Source organism: Falco naumanni, chromosome 11, assembly GCF_017639655.2.
Source record: "Falco naumanni isolate bFalNau1 chromosome 11, bFalNau1.pat, whole genome shotgun sequence".
Classification (NCBI taxonomy): domain Eukaryota; kingdom Metazoa; phylum Chordata; class Aves; order Falconiformes; family Falconidae; genus Falco; species Falco naumanni.
In genome coordinates this window covers 14,292,802-14,313,332 of record NC_054064.1, presented here as the reverse complement: position 1 = coordinate 14,313,332, position 20,531 = coordinate 14,292,802, and the positions used below count along the sequence as shown (strand labels likewise).

At 38.7% G+C, this 20,531-nt stretch overlaps 2 protein-coding genes across 4 annotated transcripts in view; one reads left to right on the top strand and one right to left on the bottom strand.

Moving 5' to 3' along the window:
- The window catches only part of PALMD (palmdelphin), a 29,946-nt gene extending 15,997 nt beyond the window's left edge, over positions 1-13,949 (top strand). The window contains exons 4-8 of the mRNA XM_040610027.1: positions 5,030-5,144; positions 6,006-6,039; positions 6,127-6,234; positions 6,977-8,077; positions 12,326-13,949. Coding sequence (XP_040465961.1) covers positions 5,030-5,144; positions 6,006-6,039; positions 6,127-6,234; positions 6,977-8,077; positions 12,326-12,369 — 1,402 coding nt within the window. The 3' untranslated portion in view covers positions 12,370-13,949. The remainder of the gene's footprint in view (positions 1-5,029; positions 5,145-6,005; positions 6,040-6,126; positions 6,235-6,976; positions 8,078-12,325) is intronic.
- An 887-nt stretch (positions 13,950-14,836) lies between these two features.
- FRRS1 (ferric chelate reductase 1) overlaps positions 14,837-20,531 on the bottom strand; it is a 32,269-nt gene continuing 26,574 nt past the window's right edge. For all 3 annotated transcript variants that reach the window (XM_040610025.1, XM_040610026.1, XM_040610024.1), the window contains 2 exons: positions 19,730-19,791; positions 14,837-19,627 (listed from right to left, as the gene is read on the bottom strand). In XM_040610025.1, coding sequence (XP_040465959.1) covers positions 19,535-19,627; positions 19,730-19,791 — 155 coding nt within the window. In that variant the 3' untranslated portion in view covers positions 14,837-19,534. The remainder of the gene's footprint in view (positions 19,628-19,729; positions 19,792-20,531) is intronic.

Sequence of the window (20,531 nt, the reverse complement as noted above, 5' to 3'; positions counted from 1 at the left end):
TCACTTTCAAGACTTTTGAATACCCTTAGACCAGTCTTTGTTTCTTTCTGCTGAGAGGACAATCACAATTGCAGGCAGATTATTTACAACAGTGGCATGGGCCTTTCAATCACCCTCCTAAACAGCACCTCTGTTTTGAGACATTCTTACTCAATTGTCAAATAGAGCTAGTGTATGTCTGCTAATCAGTTCAGATTTGAGCATTTTTTGATAAAAGGGAGAATTCCATTCTTTGTATCAACATCACAGTGAATAGCAAGTGGTCTGAAACACCTTGCAGACAAATAGCTGAATACTCTGTTTACAGACCAAAATTAGCATTTACATTATCTGTCCTATTGACCCCCTTTACACGTTAGAAGTTACAGGTGAGCATGTCCTTGGTCAGGGTACAAGCTGAAGACTTAGGAGTCCTATTTTCTCATTTAATCTGCAGCCAACAGCACTCATTCTTGATGGAATTAGTTGCTAAACAACACATTTAGAAATGCACAAACAACATCACGTTAACTAAGGTCTGTTCAATAGTTTATAATGCGATACATGAAGGCAGGCTAAGACTAGATGGACTCTGGAGCTGCTAAAGCATTTGACTCACCTCAGAACACGTGAGGACTTGCTAAACTGCTTTTTCCTCCCAGCCCAGCATTCTCCATGGTGGTATCCTCCTATCTGCTTTTCATTCTTAAACCATTCATTTTTTTCTCTTCTGGGGTGGCAGTGGTGCCAACTCCAGCAGAGCAGCTGGTGGCCAGCAGTAGTCAGGTATACTCCAGAATTCCTTAATTCAGTTACTACTTTGGCAGAGAAACCTCCAATTTAGTATCTCAGCTTCTAAGGTTCCTTCTTCCATCCACACCTCCATGCTGCTTGTTTTCCTTTTTCAAATAACGAACACTACTTATGGAGAGAAGAACAAACATCCAAAGGATTGCATTAATACAGTAGCTATGCCATACTTTCTCTACAAGACACAGCAGCATCATTGAAAGATAATTTTTGTGTAATTGCTAGCTTAGCTCCTAGACTCTTTCAAGACAAATACAAACTATGATGTAACTTCATAAACATATCACTGATTTAGAATTTCTAAAGACTTAGACACACCAGAGAGATGCTGGCCTAACTTTTCAGCTGCATGAAGTCAAAAGGACTTTGATTTCTTTGAACTACACAGATTGCATCTTTTAAAAGTTTCCTTTCAACAAATTCCAGTGTGCACACTCACAATATCCTCTGAAAATGAACCATAAAAATCTATGTTTATACACAAGTATGAGTACAAAAGAGATACTTAAGGTCTAGATGCAATTCCCATTACGTGGGTATGAGAATTTTTCCCCAGCCCCACTAAGCACTTAATTAGTCCTCTTAATCACCATATGAAGTGGGTGTTGGTATGGGTGTGAGAGCATATATAAACTTAAATAATACTTTTCTTGATCTCCCAGATAACCATATGTGGTTTATCATCTTTGATTTATGTGGGGTTATGTTTTCTTTTTCTCCCCCCTCCTTTTTTTTTTTTTTAATATCTTCCCAGGATTTTTCCTCCTCTTCTTCAACCTGTGCATCTAGGAGTATTTACAGTCCAGACTGAAATAAACCCATAGTATAAGTTAATGATTCTTCAGTTCATTATGCTTATGTGTGCTTTCAATGATTAATTTTTGCATTATGATAATACTGCAATCATCTCATGTAAAAATTTCAATATATTAAACAAATATTATTCTGTAAGAAGTGCAAAAATATAGCACATGGTTATTGCATTAGTTTCTTTTACAGCCCTCCAAGATTATTGATCCCCCTCATCACAAAATTTTGACGTTTCAGCACTATAATCATTACCTTTGAACAGGGTCCTAAGGGCATCTTGCAGAGCTCAGGTCCAAAGTGCTATCTGCTTTTAAATATTTTTTTAAGCTTTTACTTTCATCCTGAATGTATCTTTCTTCACATCTCAGTTCTGAGATCTATGATTCCTTTGTGTTTCAAAAAAGAGGATATTCTCACTGACAGATAAAAGTCCATGTAGTATCCTATTATTGTAGCTATATAAATCTAGGTTTATATAGGGCAAGAGCCACAGTGTTATTATTTCAGACTTCTCAAGCAGTCACACAGGAGATAAATAATGCTTCTCTGTCAGCCTGCATTCAACTTTTCTGGTCTGCTTACTTTAAAGGGATGACAGGCTTCTATTATTAATGTTAACTTTGGTGTAATACCGTGGATCCTAGCACATACTAAACAGTAAGTCAAAATGTAAAACAATCTTTTCTGTCAGTGTTATAGGCTATCATTATTCTATTTGTAACTTTGCCTCAGATCATCCAGTTGTAACTATTCTGACTGACCTCAGCCCCCAGCAGTATCAGTTACAGTTGCCTTAAGTCTACAGTAATCAATTTCTGACATGGATTCAAAACCAATGGAAGACATATTTCACTCAAATACAGAAGGTTTTGAAATTTGCTTTTGGTTTACCTTTAAGTAAAAAGAAGTTCTTCCAGAATCGATCCCAAAAAGAAGAGGTAGATGAACCAGGAAGCTGAAGCTGTATGGCACTCACCTATAGCATGAGAAAACCAATTCAAGTTCCAGTTCAGAGTTAAATCTGGACTTGATTCTAGATCTTCATGGAAAAGTTGCTTCCCAACTACTAGGTTAATATGGCAAACTTCTATCTAAAACTTAACAAATATGCACTTACATAAAAAGGAATGGTCTTGACTTGAAAGAGGGAGGAAAAAAAAAAGGATATGGGACACCTGCTTAAGTCACTGCCTTAGAGAAAAGAACTTGACTGAGATACTTTAGCTTAGAGATGTTCTTTAACCATACGTAGCTTTCTCTATCTCACAAACATACAGAGATTAGATATTTTATCTTGGACCTTTCCATTAGAACTGTTTTGTCAAACATCCTAGAGCTATGAAAATAAAAACCCTAATTAGGAAAAATGCCATAAACATTGTACTTAGCTTTAACATGTGAGTAACCACATAACATAGATTTAACATATAGCAAAAAAGGGAGGCAAAGGGAGCTGTGACCATTTTAAAATAATGTACAGACCTACAGCAGAAGTAAATAGCCCCAAAAAAATCTGGACTGCTGAGCTTCAATCTCCCTTTTACATAATGATAAAGGTTTCTTAAGAACACAGTTAGCCCATCAGCCAAGTCGCAACTAGCAAGACACTTCCGTTTTGCGTTGCTAAAATCTGACAGAAATAAGTCAATTGCTGAATATCCTGCTATCTAAAGAATATCCAAAGTTAGTGTATTTGTTATTCATAAGAGGAAGGCTTGTAGTCTGTCAAACAAAGGTCTTGCTGACTAGACCTGGGTACAATTAAGGCTCCTCCTCTAACAGATCCTTAAAAAATTGTTCCTTACTGTTGGAAGTCTCACCTAATTGCACCTGATGCACCATGTATCCACCTATGTGAACTACCCAATTTTCTCTTGGAAATTCATCGGTAACACTCGTAAGGATATTACTTGAGCAAATGCTGCAAACATCAACCTTCCCGGCTGCTTGTCCTAGCACACTGAAGCAGTGCGTCTTACATGACTGCTGTTCTGCTGAAAGGGAATGCTTTCCAGAAACGAGATTTCAGCACTTTTCCCAGAGAATTAAGTACACAAAATGCTGATGAGTGACAAAGAACAACACATGTATGTCTGTTAATAGGTATAGTCTATTATGTCTAGTAATTAGTACCCAGCCCCCAAAAGGAGCCCTTAACACTTGCTAGTATTTTTAAGTCTGTAGCTACACAAGCTCTGATCTAGTCTATCAGGAACACTATAATAACACCCACCCCCATCAGCAATAACTTGCATTTGTAACCAAGATTTCTTCCGCTGAAGAATCAAGCTTCAGGCTATCAGTCAAGCACTGTTACACTTGTTTTACCAAAGCAAAGAATTTTGAAATCCTAGAACCCATGTTCACACATGCAAAACCATGGAGAACTGCCCTGGCATCTTGGAGCTGAACATACACACCTCTTTGAAAGCCCCGTCATCGTCCTGGGTGTTTGTAAATTCTTCATTTTCAATCCCAGTCAGACTGGAAAAAAAGCTTCAGAATATAGACTCTTGAGCATCCTCCCACTATGAGGTTGCTTAGTTTTCAAAATCTACAGAATATGAAGTTATCACTTCCTAAAAGCAGCCTGAAAAGCACATCACTATTATGATTTCTAGCTGTACTAACTCACATATTAGAAAATTAGTTAAGAGCTGTTTTATCTATAAAAAATACTTGAAAATGTCATTATTATTTTATTAAAAAAAGTTATACCTGTTCTACCCCTCAGAAAAACAAATGTAGTTTGATTTTCATTGATAGATGTGGCTCTTCTGGAATTGTAACTTCTAGTTATAGATTGACTAGAACTTTCCTCCACAAGGACTCCTCCTGAATACAGTTTAGCTACATATAATAAAATACAGCATATAAGGTTATGTACTCTAGCCCTTTAAGTACTACCAGGTACAAGAACATCCTTCTGACATTCTTACAACAAAATTTGCTTCTTTTCATCATGTGTACAGGTACACATACAAAATTAAGGCACAAACTCATAATCCTGGTGTCTGTATACTAGATTCCTACATCTTAATTACAATGAAGTAATCACATCTCTTGAGATAATGTAGGAGAGAAAATTTGCTTAGAGATGAGGAAATCCTGTGGGGCCCTATATTTCTTATCTATTCCCTTCTGAAAAATAAGTTAGTTTCAGCCACTGTTTTCAAAGTAGGCTCAGAAGGAATCAATGGCAGGTACATTTTGGGGGAGTGGGGGTGGAAAAAAAGAAGAAAGAAAAAGAGAGAGAATACCATTTCACACTGTTTCCTGATGCATATGAAATTATAAGATGATTTCATATTAGAGCAAAAATTTGTCAGGGTAAGTAGAACCAGCCCCACTAATGTCCATATTCACAACGTATTGAATCTGCGATGTTATTCTCCGCCTGGTATTAAATCAAAGGGAATTGTGATTGCAGACTGGAGAAGGAAATTGAGGCTCTGGAAAGAGAGGAAATGGAAGTCTCAGCTAAGGAAGAAGCAATTTTAAAGAAACTGAAATCTGTTGAGAAAACAACAGAAGACATAATAAAGGTTAGTGTCAAATTACTCCAGAAGAATTCATTACTCGTTCATCATAACCAGGGGAAAGGGAATTAGCTGGTTCCTGTGAGTGTCTAAGGTGACAGTAGTTCAAATACAAAAGGGGTCAACATGTTACACTATTCAAGTGCCCAAATGCCTCCATTTGCTTGTTTATGGGGGTGCGGGAGCAATTCCTATCGTTACTCACCTATAGCACAGCTCAAAAATACAGCACTGCTACTAACCAGCAACTTTGCATGTCAGCCAAAGACAGACATAACAGGTACAGAGTGGGTACAGAGGGTGACATAGTCATACTCCTTTCGATGATGTGCCCAGTTAAACTGCATCATGTTTCCCCACCCCCTCCCCCCAAATCCCTGAGGTTATAGTGAAACCTGACTTAATATTATCATTAGTCTTTGTCAAAAAGTCATTTTGAAATTTGAAAATCACTTTAAATCATCTCAAAAAATATAGTGATGAAACTTAAACTTCAGTTCTCCGGTTGCTCTTACACATACACTCTCTCTAAATAAATGCAGGGAGATAAGCACAACTGGAAAGTCAAAGTAGAGCCTTTGACAATCTTTGAAGCCAACCAACCAGCTTGGGCCACAGTGTGAGGCTGAATCACCAATTAACACTTTTGTAATGTCCTGCCCTTCTCCATGTGACTTGGAATCATATCAGCGAAAAAGACCAGAAAAATCTCACCCTCCCTTACCGTGCTCCAGCTAGGCAGTTTCACTTTTAGCCCCTTCTCTATATGAAGCTGTGCACACAAAAAGTTAAAACTATCAGTTAACTGTCTAGATAACAACTTAAACTGACTAATCACATTTATTGTTAATGGTTCTCTTTTTCTAGTCTGTGAAGACTGAAAAAGCAGGAGTTGAAAAAGGTATGTTTAGACAAAAAAAAAATTAAAAATGTTCTTGTAGAAGTCAGTGAAAATACAGTAAATGCTTTGTGGATTTTCTTTATTCAGAGGCAGCAGACTACATATACGCCAGCATACCTGACCTTCCCAAGTATTTCAGGCCTTCTGCACTGAGAAGTACAGCACATGCTGCCACTGATGAAGAAAAGAGACAAGGTACGGCTTATTAGTAACTCTAGAAGGTGTCAATATGTGCAAAGACTTCCTACAAATTGACTCTAATACACTTTAGGGGAAGAATAAATATTACAGGATGGGACAATGTTGTTCTCATTTAAGCTGTGTTGTCAGTGAGGTCATCAAAATTGAGAGGTAGGTCACTGGTGTAAGGCAATTCCCATTGGGAATTAGGATCAAGTGTTTTCAACGTTTACACTTCTTTCTAGCATTTCACTCCTCTAGCTGGCATAACTTGAAGTAGTTCCTCCCTTCATATCATACATTTCACATTTTCTAGCCGCACTTACACTTACTGGGCAGCCAGCCGCAGTCTGGTAGTTTTCCAACTACTACAAAGCCTCCCAGCCCTTCTGAGTGCCCAAGACTCTTTAGCCCCGTAGCACGTTAAGCTCTCTCAGCTGCTACTGCCTAGCACAACACCAGGGGCCAAGGTTAAATCTGGCTTTCTCGGTCAATCGCATAATGAAAACTGGCTCCTCAACAGCTTAGTTTTCCTCACAGAATTAGATCCAAACAAAAATATTTTTTTCCACTTCAAGTTTCGACAGGATGGAAGGGGGCATTCAGAATGAGAATCCAATATTTTGGTTACCTATGTGATAATTTCATGTATTTGGTAATTAATTCTGACTGTCATTCTCTATCACTGTCAGAACTCTTCTGTAATATTTCTTGTGGTTGCTGAATTATCAGTTTGAGGTCTTGTTTCTTTCAACAGCACTGTTTGCCATGGAAATTAAAGTTGAAAAAGACATGAAGACAGGAGAAAACACAGTGCTATCAACAATACCTCTTCCCTCAAAGGAGTTTAAAGAGACAGGAATTAAAGTCTACGATGATGGCAGGAAGTCAGTCTATGCAGTATCCTCAAATGGCAGCACAACACAAAATGGGATGGATGAACTTGCTCCTGTTGAGGTGGAGGACCTGCTCCGACAGGCAACTGAAAAAAATTCCCAGTCTCCCACAGAGTATCATGAGCCTGTGTATGCAAACAAATTTTGCAGGCCAGTTACTCCTCAGAAAGACAAATTAGTCCCTGGACCAAAACAGGAGGACACTCAGAGAAGAGAGATTAATGGATTTAGCAATCATCAGACAGAATTTTCCTCCAAAACAGAGCCCTTTATACAGCAACATAAAGAGAATGGGCTTGATCTTTCAAAGGTAATAAAGCCCAAGTCTCCCTCTCCAGTACCTTCCCATTCAGTGAAGAAAGTGCACACTAATCCCGAGAACAAGGTGATACATAATGAAGAAAGAAAAGCTGCACATGAGGAATTAAAACCTTACCAGGACACAAGAGAAAGACACAATGAGACAAGGCTTTTAAGCCCCTGCCGTCTTAATGAAACATCCCCTGCACCTCAAGATGAGGAAGATGTGCATTACAGCATTGTCCAAGCTGTACCATGTTACGTGGATGATTCTGAACCAGTAACAATGGTTTTCATGGGTTATCAGCGCATTGATGATGATGATGCAGAAGCAGACCAAAAATTGTCACGATATGATGGTGTTATTCGTGCAGAATTGGTTATCATTGACGATGATGATGATGACGACACGAGCAAATCTGAGAAACCAGCATACCATCCCATAGGCCACTACAGTCAGGTTTATCAGCCACCAAGCAGGAAAATCACAGAAGTCCCTCAGACAAACCCTGTGAGCGGTCTGGGTGCAAGTCTGAACAGGGTACCCCACAAAAATTCCATCTCCCTGCGAGAACAAGAAGAACGCTTAAGCTCACCAACACACCGTGCCCAGCTTCACAGTCAGGTATCTGGAGATGGTACTGAAGATCCCTCACTAACAGGTAACAGAAAAGGAAAATCATGTTACTGCTGTTCGCTCATGTAGCAAACTGATACTATTCTTATCTGCTAGCAACTGTTTCACTTTACTGTTTGGACTGTTTCCTTGACTAATATGCAATTACTAATCATTTCTTTGCTCTTGTTTGTTAACAAATACCAATCTGCATTTCAGTATTGTTTAATTATTTCATCTTTAGCAATGCACTAGTTACCATATCAAAATTTGCAAAATAAACTATCTCAGAAAAGCCATTCCTGTAACCTTCGAAGTTTAAAAGTGGTTCTCTTTCAAGTGACAATTAAAAGTTCCATTAATGCTACCTCAATTAGCAGAATTAGTTTTTATTTCTACCAGGTAACTAACAGCATTGCTTCCGAACACTCTCTCCTCACTGGAATGTTTTTGTGCCTTTCTGCATTCTAACTACTTTCCAGATAATCCAAATTGCTCCTTAAATCTGAAAGACTGTTTAATAACCAAGCTTTACTTCGCATTTTTCTGGAACCAGCATTGCCAACCTTGCATTGACAATGTTTATGTAAGTTTTAACATTTTTTTTTTGTTAACCTGAGTGAGATATTTGTATAGCCTCTGAAAGACAACTAAATAGTTTTCATCATTACATGTGGTTAGTCAATAGTGCTATATTCAACACTTTTACATTCTATTAACACTCAAGGTGCCCATTTCTTACTATAAAGTTTTATAATAAAAGGTTAAAAGAACAATAGCAAGTTCTTCCAGAAACACGGAAAGCTCTTCTTTATGATTACGTTGCACTTTAAGGTATACAACTGAACTGCATTTAAGTATATTTACAGGACAACAGATCTCAGACAGTAGCCACATTTGCTTCAGGGAAAGAACACTGTGTTTGAGTTTTAGGAAGATCAGGGGTCCTGATCCCACGTTCTATCCCTGCTCCTCTTCCAGCCTATGTTCTGAATAATTTTGTAATTTCACAGCAAATGTGTAAGTTTGGGCCCTGCCTAAAACTGCACTGCCAGCCCAGCATTTCTTTACAACACAGCTAAAGCCAGGAGAGGGTGGTCATTGGATCATGTAAGGCCTTTTGAGTATTTTTGCATGAGTATGCACCACTTAGGAAGAGCTGTTCAGTAAGTAACTGATCCCAGTTTACAGAAGTATCACCCTTGTGCAGTCATGCACACAACAGCCTGAAATATTCCAGCAGCGCTGCCCAGCCTTTCCGATCACTGAAGCCACCGCAACTTTCTATCACTTAAAAGGACCTTTGCTCCTCTCAAGCACCAATTCAGCCACCTGTGCACTTCCCTGGTCCGCCAGGACCAAAGGCTGCTGCCACCAACCCTTATGCCAGCAACTGAAAGCAGAAGTAGCTGCTACAGGCAAGATAAACCACTCCAGACACTGCTCCAACCCATTGTATTTTGGGGATGGTCCCTTAATTTCCCCATCATGTATGTATAGGCATGTACTGGAGGAGTGGCACTCACCCACCCAGCCACCCGTTGGCTGCTATTGAAACAATGCGTTCATCCTACAGCCTGCTGCATGGTTGCTCCTGAACGGATCTCGGGAAAGAGGTTTCCAAGAAGTAACTATGAGCTGGCAGCACCATTCAGGTGGGCCATGTATAGGCCACAAGATGTTAGTCGAGCACCTGTCTGTAACAATCTTTGCTTATTTTTGCCTCCTGAAAGAAATGTCTGAAATGTCTTCATTTTCCCTGCTACACTCGGAGACATTCTCAGAACAATATGGGTTCTCCCTCTTTCGAGGTTAGTGGAAAACAAACATTGACTTTCAGGGAGAGGGGGTAAGTGTAGACCTAGCAAAGATGTTTGAGAATCTGTTCTGTTAATATTTATTCGGTCTTACCCATTTACATATAAGTATTCTACACCAGGGAGAAAATCGCAAATTAGGCAAAACCCAGTGCCAATTAAATTAAAAGCAGTTTGGCAACTGCCTCAAAAATATACCGCAACAGTCAGCACTGCCTCCAAGTGAGTGTCTTAAGTGCTCAGTAGAATTTGGAATTAAGCCATATTCCTCTTTACCCCTCCATCTATTTATTGTCACTCCCTGGGACATTTTGATCAGTGGAAAAAGCCAGGAAGTGACTCAATTTTTCCCAAGCAGTCCTGTAATCCTACTGTGACTTCTAAAAAGGAAACAAAACCAGGAAAGCCTCTTAAATCTAGAACAATGTATTACACAGAGTTGTTTCTTAGGGAAATAAATTGTTTTCAAAGCAGCCACTGATGCCCAGCCTAGCAGGTTCACCCTAAACACTATTAGTGAAAAGAGGAGAGTCAAAATTATTATTGGTACCTCATCATTCATTACTAAAACAACAAACCATACAAAAAAAACAACTCTCTCTGAAATGAAAGCTTTGGGAGGCAATTGTAGGATTTGAACATTAAATAGGCACTAAGTAGTCTCTGAAAGAGAATGGAAAGCAAGGAAGCACAGGACAAGACTAGGAGACAGTCGACGGTCCCTTATGTAACAGTCTTGCTTTAGGAAAGAAATGAACCTTCAGAGCAAGTTACTGAAAAAGTTAGCAATTGTCAAGGACAACTAGGAGGCAGGGGAATTGTTCCATGTGCCAATGTATACAGAGAAATATCAGATTAAATTAGGAGCTTTCAGCATGCCCCCAAACCAACAGAAATGTATGACATACCTCTTTCCATATGGGACCAATTTTCCTTTCCCTATAAGTTTGGTGGAGGACCAATATCTCCAAGTATGCGCCCTCACATAAAAAATACAGAGACAGTGCTATAATCAGGACACCAGTGTTTTGCATTATTAGAGTTTATTTTTTTTAATTTCAGTCAAATGAATTAGTATGCAAATGTTTAGAAGATTCAATACTCATTAGGGAAACTAAAAATTCAAGGCAGGGGGGAAGGCTAGACATAGTGGAATGAATAAGGAAAGGAAAAACTGAAGCCGAACAGGCAGTAAAACCTACTGACAGCGTGTTACAGGCTCTCACGGGACACAAAGGTCCACAGCTTTTGGCAGGTAGCTAGTCTAGATGAGATAATTTTTTTTTTCCTTACCACTGGAAGCTGTGCAACCTTCAAAAAACAAAATGGAGACTTCAGTCTATTTGTGTTGAATAAAGTAACACACAAAAATACTTTTTACTAAAGATTCATGCATAATAGGTTTCTATAATGCACAGAGCAAGACAAAACCAGACTATTGTCTGTAAGTGAAGCATCAGACTGATTGTTCCCTCAAACTACAACAAGGACTTGAAGCTTTCAGAATTCCCTGGCCTTCAGACAGTACATGGGGTCTTTGTAAGAGCCAAGCTTAACATCAACGGCCCTATGATATACAGTTACACTCAGATGCTTCAGTGATTTGCAACAACTTCAGCATTCAAAACATAACTCGAGTTGGACATTTGCTGACATGCATAAATCAAATAAACAGCTGCTTTGACCCCCTGTCTCTCAGTACAGACACATACGCAGGATGAAGGAACGAGACACACTATTTTGGGTAACCCTTCAAACCAAGAGGCCAGAGAGCTAGAGATTATTCCCAACTGCATTCTCAGATCAACGTCGGGGGGGGGGGGGAGGATTTTTACACATCAAACTACAGCGTTACATTGCTGTTCTACAAATAACCTTAACATTTAATCATCTGCCCTGCACTGTAACTTTCAAACTAACCCACGTTATACCCAGTTACAGACAACAGCTATACTGATGTTTACACAGATACCTTGTTACTCTGTCAGACTTAAATCAGGAAGATGACTAACTCCCACTGTGACTCACCACACCCGGAAGAGAGGAAAGTTTTCTGTGAACATCAACACAAAAGAAAAAGCTTCCAAACAGTTACAGCTCCCACTGAGGAGTTTAGTTTAAACAAAGAGTTTGTTTAATTATTCATGCATCCTTTTAATCTGTCAGCATCTAGTCAAGAACAATATCGTCTGTCTGCAACGTGTTAGTGAAGGTAACAGAAATAAAACAGATATAGAAGAGAGTGTGCTAATTTTCAGATAGTGATGATGGAGTAATTTCTTAATATACTCGCTTTATTGCAAAATTACTAGAACTAATGCCTTCTACTGATTTCTTTCTGTAACACTAAAACCAATGCTTATTCTGCTGGATTAACAACCGGAGGTACGTGCAGTCTTTTTTTCTAAAGAAGATTTAGCATCAGAAATACAAAGTTAGTCTTAAAATGCAATGGCTTTGTTTGTTTTCTTTTTCAGCTCTGAGGATGAGAATGGCAAAGCTCGGGAAAAAAGTCATTTAACAGCTGTAATGACAGGGAAGTAAAATTTACTACTCCAAGCAAACTGAAACTAAGAAGAGTTTCTTAACACACCTTTTTTGGATCATAATGCTTATTTTGCTCCTCTGTTTTATGCATCTGGGTTATTTTGCCCTCTGCATAATCCAATGGACATTAACAGAATTTTAGATTTGACCAATTGCCACAAACACAAATGACATCCTGGGTTTTGCTGAAAGTAGTGGGAAGCTACCCAAGACCATAAATGCAGTGTATATCCAAATATGCAGACATGTGCATACCTGTTCCCACAATCAGAAATATATTGTTGCTATATACACAAAGCAGATAGACATCCATCTCCACAGAACTTCATAGACATTGTCTCACTTCAAATGTGCCAATCTACCTGATTTTGATTAAAAATGCTGTCCCAGCATTTTTCTGGTAAAAGCATTGGTTAAATAAAAAAATAAACATGTGAAATAGGATCAGGAAAAATGTAAATATAAAAGTTGGTTTTCAGTCATACCACCTTGGCCAAAATTTAAAGCATTCCTTTCTAAGTGAGAGCAGAACAAACCAAAAATAGTGAAGCTGGCATTTAAATATTTAGCCACCTTCTAGAGCTCCATACTCCACTGACCTTTCCATTTCATATATGACAGTATAGCCATCCTCAGACCCTGCTCCCTTCCTCATATTACGTACACGCTGCCCACCCACAACCTCACATATCCATCCTGTGCGTAACACTAGCCTGACCTCCCAAGCATGGTTTCACCTCCTAGCTTGCTCAAAAAGCCCTGCTTTTCCAGGAAACTGGTTGCCAGACAGGCAGTGCCTGTCCATCAAAAAACAAACAAACAAACAAACCCCCACAAACCATAACCCAAAAAACCCAAACCAACCAAAAAATCAACAAACACACACCCAAAACTGAAAAAATACTGAGGTTTCAGTTGGCCAGAGAGCTAAAATTAGTACAAGCCTCCTATCAGAAATGTTGAATTGCCAATAGCTTGTCCTGCAGCTGCAACAGGTCTGTTACAGGTGCAGCTGCTGCTGGGCACAGCTCTTCGGCATGGTCCAAGGCTCCCACCACAGAACAAGCTAATTCGTTCCACATGAGGAAGGAGCTTTAAGGGCCCTAAAAGTAGCCATAAGATACAATTACACCTAGAAGAGTCACATGCAAGTCAGATTTTCCCAGTACATAGTTCTTGGGTGGAAAAAGTGCCTCACAGAACTACATCCTTACAGTCAAATCAGTACGATAGCTTTATGATGCTAGGTCTTAGCCAGGTTTGAATCACTAAACAGATAAAGCTCAGGTTATTACAGCTGACTCAAATTATGCACCAGCAGAAAACCACCATAACTTTTTTGCTGGTCTTCCTCATTTCAAAGGAGGAAACTGAAGCTACTACCTCATACTGAGGCACGACGGTAGTAATCAGCTGACTTGCAGCCTCTAAACAACTTGGTGGCCCCCACACTGAAGTGGGTAATAATCTCAAATTTCAGGACTTGTCAGATATGGTTACCTGGAGATTGGAATAGTAGATAAGAACAAATAAATCTAACTATATTGTACTTTCCCTACGTCTATTCTGTTTTTTTTAAATTCTTGTTTGTTCTGTTATTTGTTGGTTGTAAGAGCAGAGGGAGTTACTCTCAACTATTTTTGTTTTGTTATTTTTACATCTTCTTAAAAGGTTCTTAATAGCATACACCAAAAAGTGAGAAAGTAGGAGTGATATGAAGTAGTCATAAGTAGTTTTTATAACAGCACAGTTTACTATGGACACTCATTCCCTGCCTTCTCCAATAATCTGTGCTGTTAAACCTAAATGATATGGAAAAGGGGGCAAAAATGCCGCTGCCAACATAATACTATTAAAAATAGTTTAAAAGAAAGGAGGCTGAAGGGAGACTGAATACATAGTAAATCTACAAGTGAAATTCACTACCAGTACATGAAAACCGATGTTAAAAAAAAAATAACCCTAACCATACACAGCATGAGAAGTAGCTGTTATGTTGGTGTTATGAAACTCTTGCTGGGAAGAAAAACATCTGGCTATTATTTTAGATAGTTCTCTGAAAACATTAACCCCATGCTCAGGAGCCACAAAAATGAAGAGAGGTTTAGAACTCATTAGGGAAGGCATGCAAAACAAATCAAAACACAACCCTGTCATAGCACTTCATATTTAAAATTGAATAGAGTTTGGTCACTCCATCTCTGAAGACAAATACGGAAAGCAATGAAGACTATCAGAAGTGAGAAATGGCTAAATACAGCAGCAGTCATCCATGGAAAAAGACAGTAAGGTACAGACATGGGAGGCCTAAAGAACTGTGATAAAAGCAAAAAGGTAAAAACAAAACTCACATCTTTAAACAGCAATATCAAGAAGGTGGTTTAAAACAAAACCAAAAAGCACTTTCTCATAGCAAGTAATGAAATGAGAGGGCAAAAGCATTAATGGAGTATTTTATCTTTTTTAATAATTCATTGCACACTTCACAGATAAAATCCAATCACTACACAACTTCACAGTCCAGCTGCCGTTTCTAGCTTAGGACATCCTTGCACAGATTCTGGCAAGTAGCAAGGAGATCTTGCTGGGAAGAGAAAACATCACTGCAGCCTTGTTACATCTCTTGCTCTAAGCACTCATTACTACCACTTCTGGAGACACTACTGGGCTCAGCAGATCTCAGAATTGCCACACGGCAAAGCAGATGTCATGTATGTTAGAACTATTCAGTTTGTGCTAGATGAATCTGAACTGTCCCACACTAATACACTAGCTATGTAGCAGCATGGATATCTAATCATTAGTTAGGAAGAACAGAGACATAAAATGGAGCATTCAGGAGTTGTGTGCTTCTGGGAAGCAGGGTGTTCTGAGTGCTGCAGCCCCAGAGCTTTCCTGCATCTCACATCAACAAGAACAGAACTGTAAGGCAGCAAATTATCTTTTTCACACTTAAGTACAAATGCCATGTAGAATTCCAATTCATCATTAAAGCCAAATGATTTCTAAGGTCCAGCCTGACAGAAGTCTCTCTGAAACAAATCCAAAGCTGGAGTCTTTCTTAGTGCATCCAAAGCTGGAGTCTTTTAGTGCAGCATCATTTGTCCAGTACGACTATCATAGATACCTGCTTCAGTGTGACACAAATGTTCAGCTTTTGTGGTTTACAATACGTAAAGTCACTTATGTACAGTGCAACAAAGACCAGCAGAAGTTACACAGTGGTTGAATTAGCCCACGTATGGGCTGAAACAGATGGTACCAAGTGCGTTCTGAAGCACTTACCCTGTGGCAATTCTGCTGTGCTAAATCCTCACATAAGTGAATGCAACAGGTCCCCACCATACACATACCCCCTAGAGATGGTGGGATCAGACTGATGTGAACAAAGAATTTCTCAGAATTACTAGCAGAATATCATTGTTAATCATTCTTCTATTCATTTGGTGTCTTCCTTACTTCAGCCTGCACCAAAGCTCTAAAATCACTGATACTAACTTCTGCCCTGAAATGCAGAAGATGGCAGTTTTTCCTCAATGATTGCCGTTCATCTTGTTTGGAAAGGGATGTACCTGCACCGAGCACAGCTTACACACATGACAAAAAGAAAACAGGCCATAACTGTTCAAACAAAAGCTTAAACATAGATATCAAACAAACACCCATTTCATGTCTATCTGCATGAACAGGCTTGATTGTAAAGTTTGTTAACAAAGCTTGAAAATTCTTATGATTAGTTCATCTAGAACACCTTCTGTTTTGGACATCCTTTACATGCCTCAACCTCTCTCAACACAAATTAAAGAAAGCAAACATGAAAATGTTATTTGAACAAGAGCGCCACACAGTGTTCCCGCAGCCTTGGAAACCCTGACAGGAAACAAAAGGCAGGCAATCTCCAGCCTTCCTAAGCCCGGGTAAAGGAAAAACTTGGGCATTTTCACACTGAACATGAAGTCTCCTCATCTTGTGATTTTTGACAAAACAGAAGTGTAGCATTCAGTGTAAGGAGAAGAAACAAAGCACACCTTTACTTAGTTCAATCTGCAGCCTGCATGTCAGCTAGCAAAAAAAATATTTCAAGTAAAGCAAAGTAGCAGCAACTTTCAGTGCATTTCAGCTATTTACATCAGTTTTCATTCAAAACACATGCAAGAAACATGATTTGTAGTTAAGTCAAGAGCAGATGATCACTGTTTGGAGGCTGTGCCTAACAAATCAATTAAAACAGTAAACTACTTGTGAGACTGATGACAAGTTTCTACTTGACTGGGAGTGTTTGTGTGTCTAGAAGAACCCACAGAGAAATATGCTAATGTTGATTTGTTGTCACAAGTCTAATCTGAGAGTAAAGAAGAACACAGAAGTCTTCTTGATCTCTTCTTGTGAAGAAATTTTCTTGACTTCAGTGGGATTCCTTTATGAAGCAAAGCAATGGGTATTTTCTTCTATACAACATTTTATCATTCAAGGAAAAAAAACCAACCCAAAACCAAACAACAAAGAGAAGTCACCAGCGTCTCCAGAACCAAATTGCTTGTCACCTATTTCCCTGCTGATATCAAACACTTCCACAGACTTTCTTGTTTTCCAAGGAGTATACCAGAAATGTTGGAGGTCACTAGAATACAGACATATTGCGTCCTCACACTAGTCATGCACGAAGAGGGTGGGACAGTGTGTGACCAGACATTACACAAAATTAACAAGTCTTTCAATCAAGAAGTTACAACACTGCACATAAGGTCTCACATAAACTACACAATATCACTAGCACTGGGAAGGAACAAATTATCCAAAACAACGGACAATTCTGCCAACTTGAGAACTGTATTAGATGTGGAACAAGTAATTTTTTTTCTGCTTGAGGAAAAGATGCATTATAGAATGAAACTATTTGAACATTCGATTTCAATAAGACTTTCTTCAGGAAGCATTTAGATAGCTTTAATTTATAAAACAACATCTACAAAGAGAACAGACAATCCATTTTGCTGCTAGGCAAAACTATTTTTTTTTCTAGTTTCTATTTAATAGTGTTTTCACATTATTAAAAGGGACAAAAACTTATATTAAGATATTTATATTCATATTTTAAAACCCCTGTGTTCATTGTCACATGCAAATGAAACAACACACAGCATAGCTCTTATTACAGAAAGAATCCTGTATTGACTTCAATTGAAAAAAACAATCAATCATGCTTAGGTTGAGAGAAGTTCTTCTATAAACTCATGGTATACAAGAAAGCCACCCAAAACTTTAGCACCAGATGGGCCTGTGATTCCCAGGCTTTTGAGATCAGAGTTCTCAAAAAAACCCCACAATCCACACAATTAGCCACATGCTTCTTGCCCATCAGCCTGGAGTTTCCACATTTCTCCATAGTTCCCCTTTCCCAACCTGCACATGATTTTCCAGCTTCCAGGAGGAAGGGGGATGAGTCAACTTACACTCATTTGCAGTCTACTGGTGCCACCGCTGCCAAAGGGATTAATCCCAGCTCTGCAAATGTCCTAACAACTAGTTACATGAGCAGCCAAAAAGAAGGTCACTGACTAAAAACATAAACTTGTTACTTTCTGAATCAAAGTTGTCCCTACAACAGGCTGCACTGTGGATTTGGGGAGGTGGAGGAAGAGACAGAAATAGACAGCTTTAGTAAAATAGAGAGAGCCACTACCTAACCCATACATATGAGTATTTTTAAGCTGGCTACCAGGTAGTAAAGAGATGATGCTGTAACAGTCTATTCTATTATTTACCTCACTATTTACCACTCTATCCAATACTCCAATGCCTTTATTCCCAGCTAGTTTAGTAGTCCCAGGCTGAAGATACATTTTGAAGCATTACAACTGAAAATTGATACTTCCCAGTATTGAAATGGAGATGTGTGGAAGCAAACTGTTCACAGCTGCAAAAAACAAGGCCAAGTGCTGTACCGCATGGCTTATTAAGGGTTCATTTCTGAGATGCCATTTCAAGTGTCCTTCCACACTTAGCTAACCATGAACCAAGACGGAGTATATTGTTTTAACTTTCTATTCCTTGTACCTAGTTCATATATTTAGGTAGATCTGTTGACTACAAAAATGACCTCCCGTATTCTTATACAGTTCTGTCTCCTAGATATGCCATCTCAAAGGACTCTCACTTAACATTAACAGAAGCCATTTCTCCTTAAGTCACACCAATTCCAAATCTACATTTCACTAGATAGTGTAAATACACCTTCAACATTCCTAAGCAAATATTTTCACATCCATTCAAGCATCAAGTGGCACAAATCCATCTTATTCACACAGAAAAGTCATTCAGAAGCCACAAGCAAGCAAAGACACCAAAACAGACATCCATACACACAGATAGGTTCTTCCTGTTGGAGTTCTGGTTAAGTACAAGTGGTTTTAATGCACTTACATTGCAAACATGTTTTCTCTTTATAGTTTAGAAGCACTGAGGATGATGGGACAGAACAGTAATTTGAGTGAGGCAAATGGTGGTTTTACTAAAGGACTGAAGTTCCCAAACTCATATGCTTGTCTAAGCATACCGCTCTTAGAGCGGAGAGGATTTTTTTTTATATTAAACTGCAACGACAGACAACGGCATTTAGCTCATGCATCAACCAGTGGCTTTTGTGACAAATTTTCACTAAGATTTTTCTCTTTTTCAATGCACAAAACTGTCATGAGCAGGAAGTATTCACATCACACGTCATTAGAACATAGTAAACTGAAGAGATACGATAGGAAAGATTGAGCTGGAATCTGTTCTCCCAGTAATATTCACAAAAGGTTTAAGGAACTATCAAAAACAATACTTTCAGCACATCTCAGTTGTCCTAACCTATAAACTTCAGTCAAGTTAATTACTACACTTAAAAAAAATAGAGACTTCATTCCTTACTCAGACTCCCATTAAAAGTCCCATCAGAAGACAGCTTTCACAGGACTGAAGCATCCTTCCATAGATTTGAATTCAAGCTCTCCCTAACACCAAGCACAATGCACATGTGCTATTATTCTTCAATTACATCTTCAGGGAAGTGTTGAGGGAAAAGTTGAAATAGAAAGCATTCCTCACAGGTTTTTCAGTTGTACAATATTTCACCACAAAGTTCTCAATGACTTATTTCATGTTTGGCTGATTGCCACCAGGAAGGCAATGAGGAATACTGTATTTCCACAGACATAGATGGTTAACATAATCTGTTTAAACAGACGACCCTGCAAGAGAAGAGGAAAAGCCATAGAAGTGTCAGTCTTTTTACTGGTTTAAAAAAAGAATCATCCCATCTCTTAATAGTTATTTACAAAATTATGACTTACCTCTGCTTCTGCAGAGGTGAGTGACTGCAGTATCTGTACTCTATCGTCCTCTATCACTTCAACTATAAGTGGGGAAAAAAAAAAAGTCATCTGCTATTAAAAGGAAGATTTTTTTCATTTTTATACTGTAAAATTCTTTATCCCATGACTAAGTATCTAAGTCTTATACAGCATCAAATCTGAAAAGCACTAGGAAGTCTCATTTGATGTTTCATGACGCATACTATCATGCTCATAGCACAAGTGAAATATTATTCTAGGGCTGACCTACAAAAAGGAACCTCTGGACACTGAAGTGGCAGTGCCTCTTTTGCTAGAGTGAATAATCAAAACACTGAGTTTTGAGCTGAACAAAACGTTTGTTTGATCTAAACACTTCTCATGTTAAGAGAATTATATTTCATCAAGAAGTATTTTCCATTAGCCAACATGAAGACATTCAGTGTTCAAACATTTCAGGCTCGTTTCTCTATTCCTAGGAAATAATTACTGCAGTTAAATTTAAATTCTCATATTTTATAATCACTCCTCCATGTGCCACCTTACACAATCTCCTAACTAATCATGCTTCTTCAGTTCTGTAGATGTCTCATCTCCCACTTCGATACAGGTCATATACATGTGCACAGTCATCTCCTCTCAGTGACACTGGTCACTGAAGCTAAGAACTTCCTATGAAGTTACCACCAGTCTCTTCCCTAGACCTGTTGGAGTCAGGATTTCACCTTCAATCCCCTGATCACGCAAAATTGCAAACAACTGTACTCAAGTTTCTGATCATTTCTGATCATTCTGATCATAA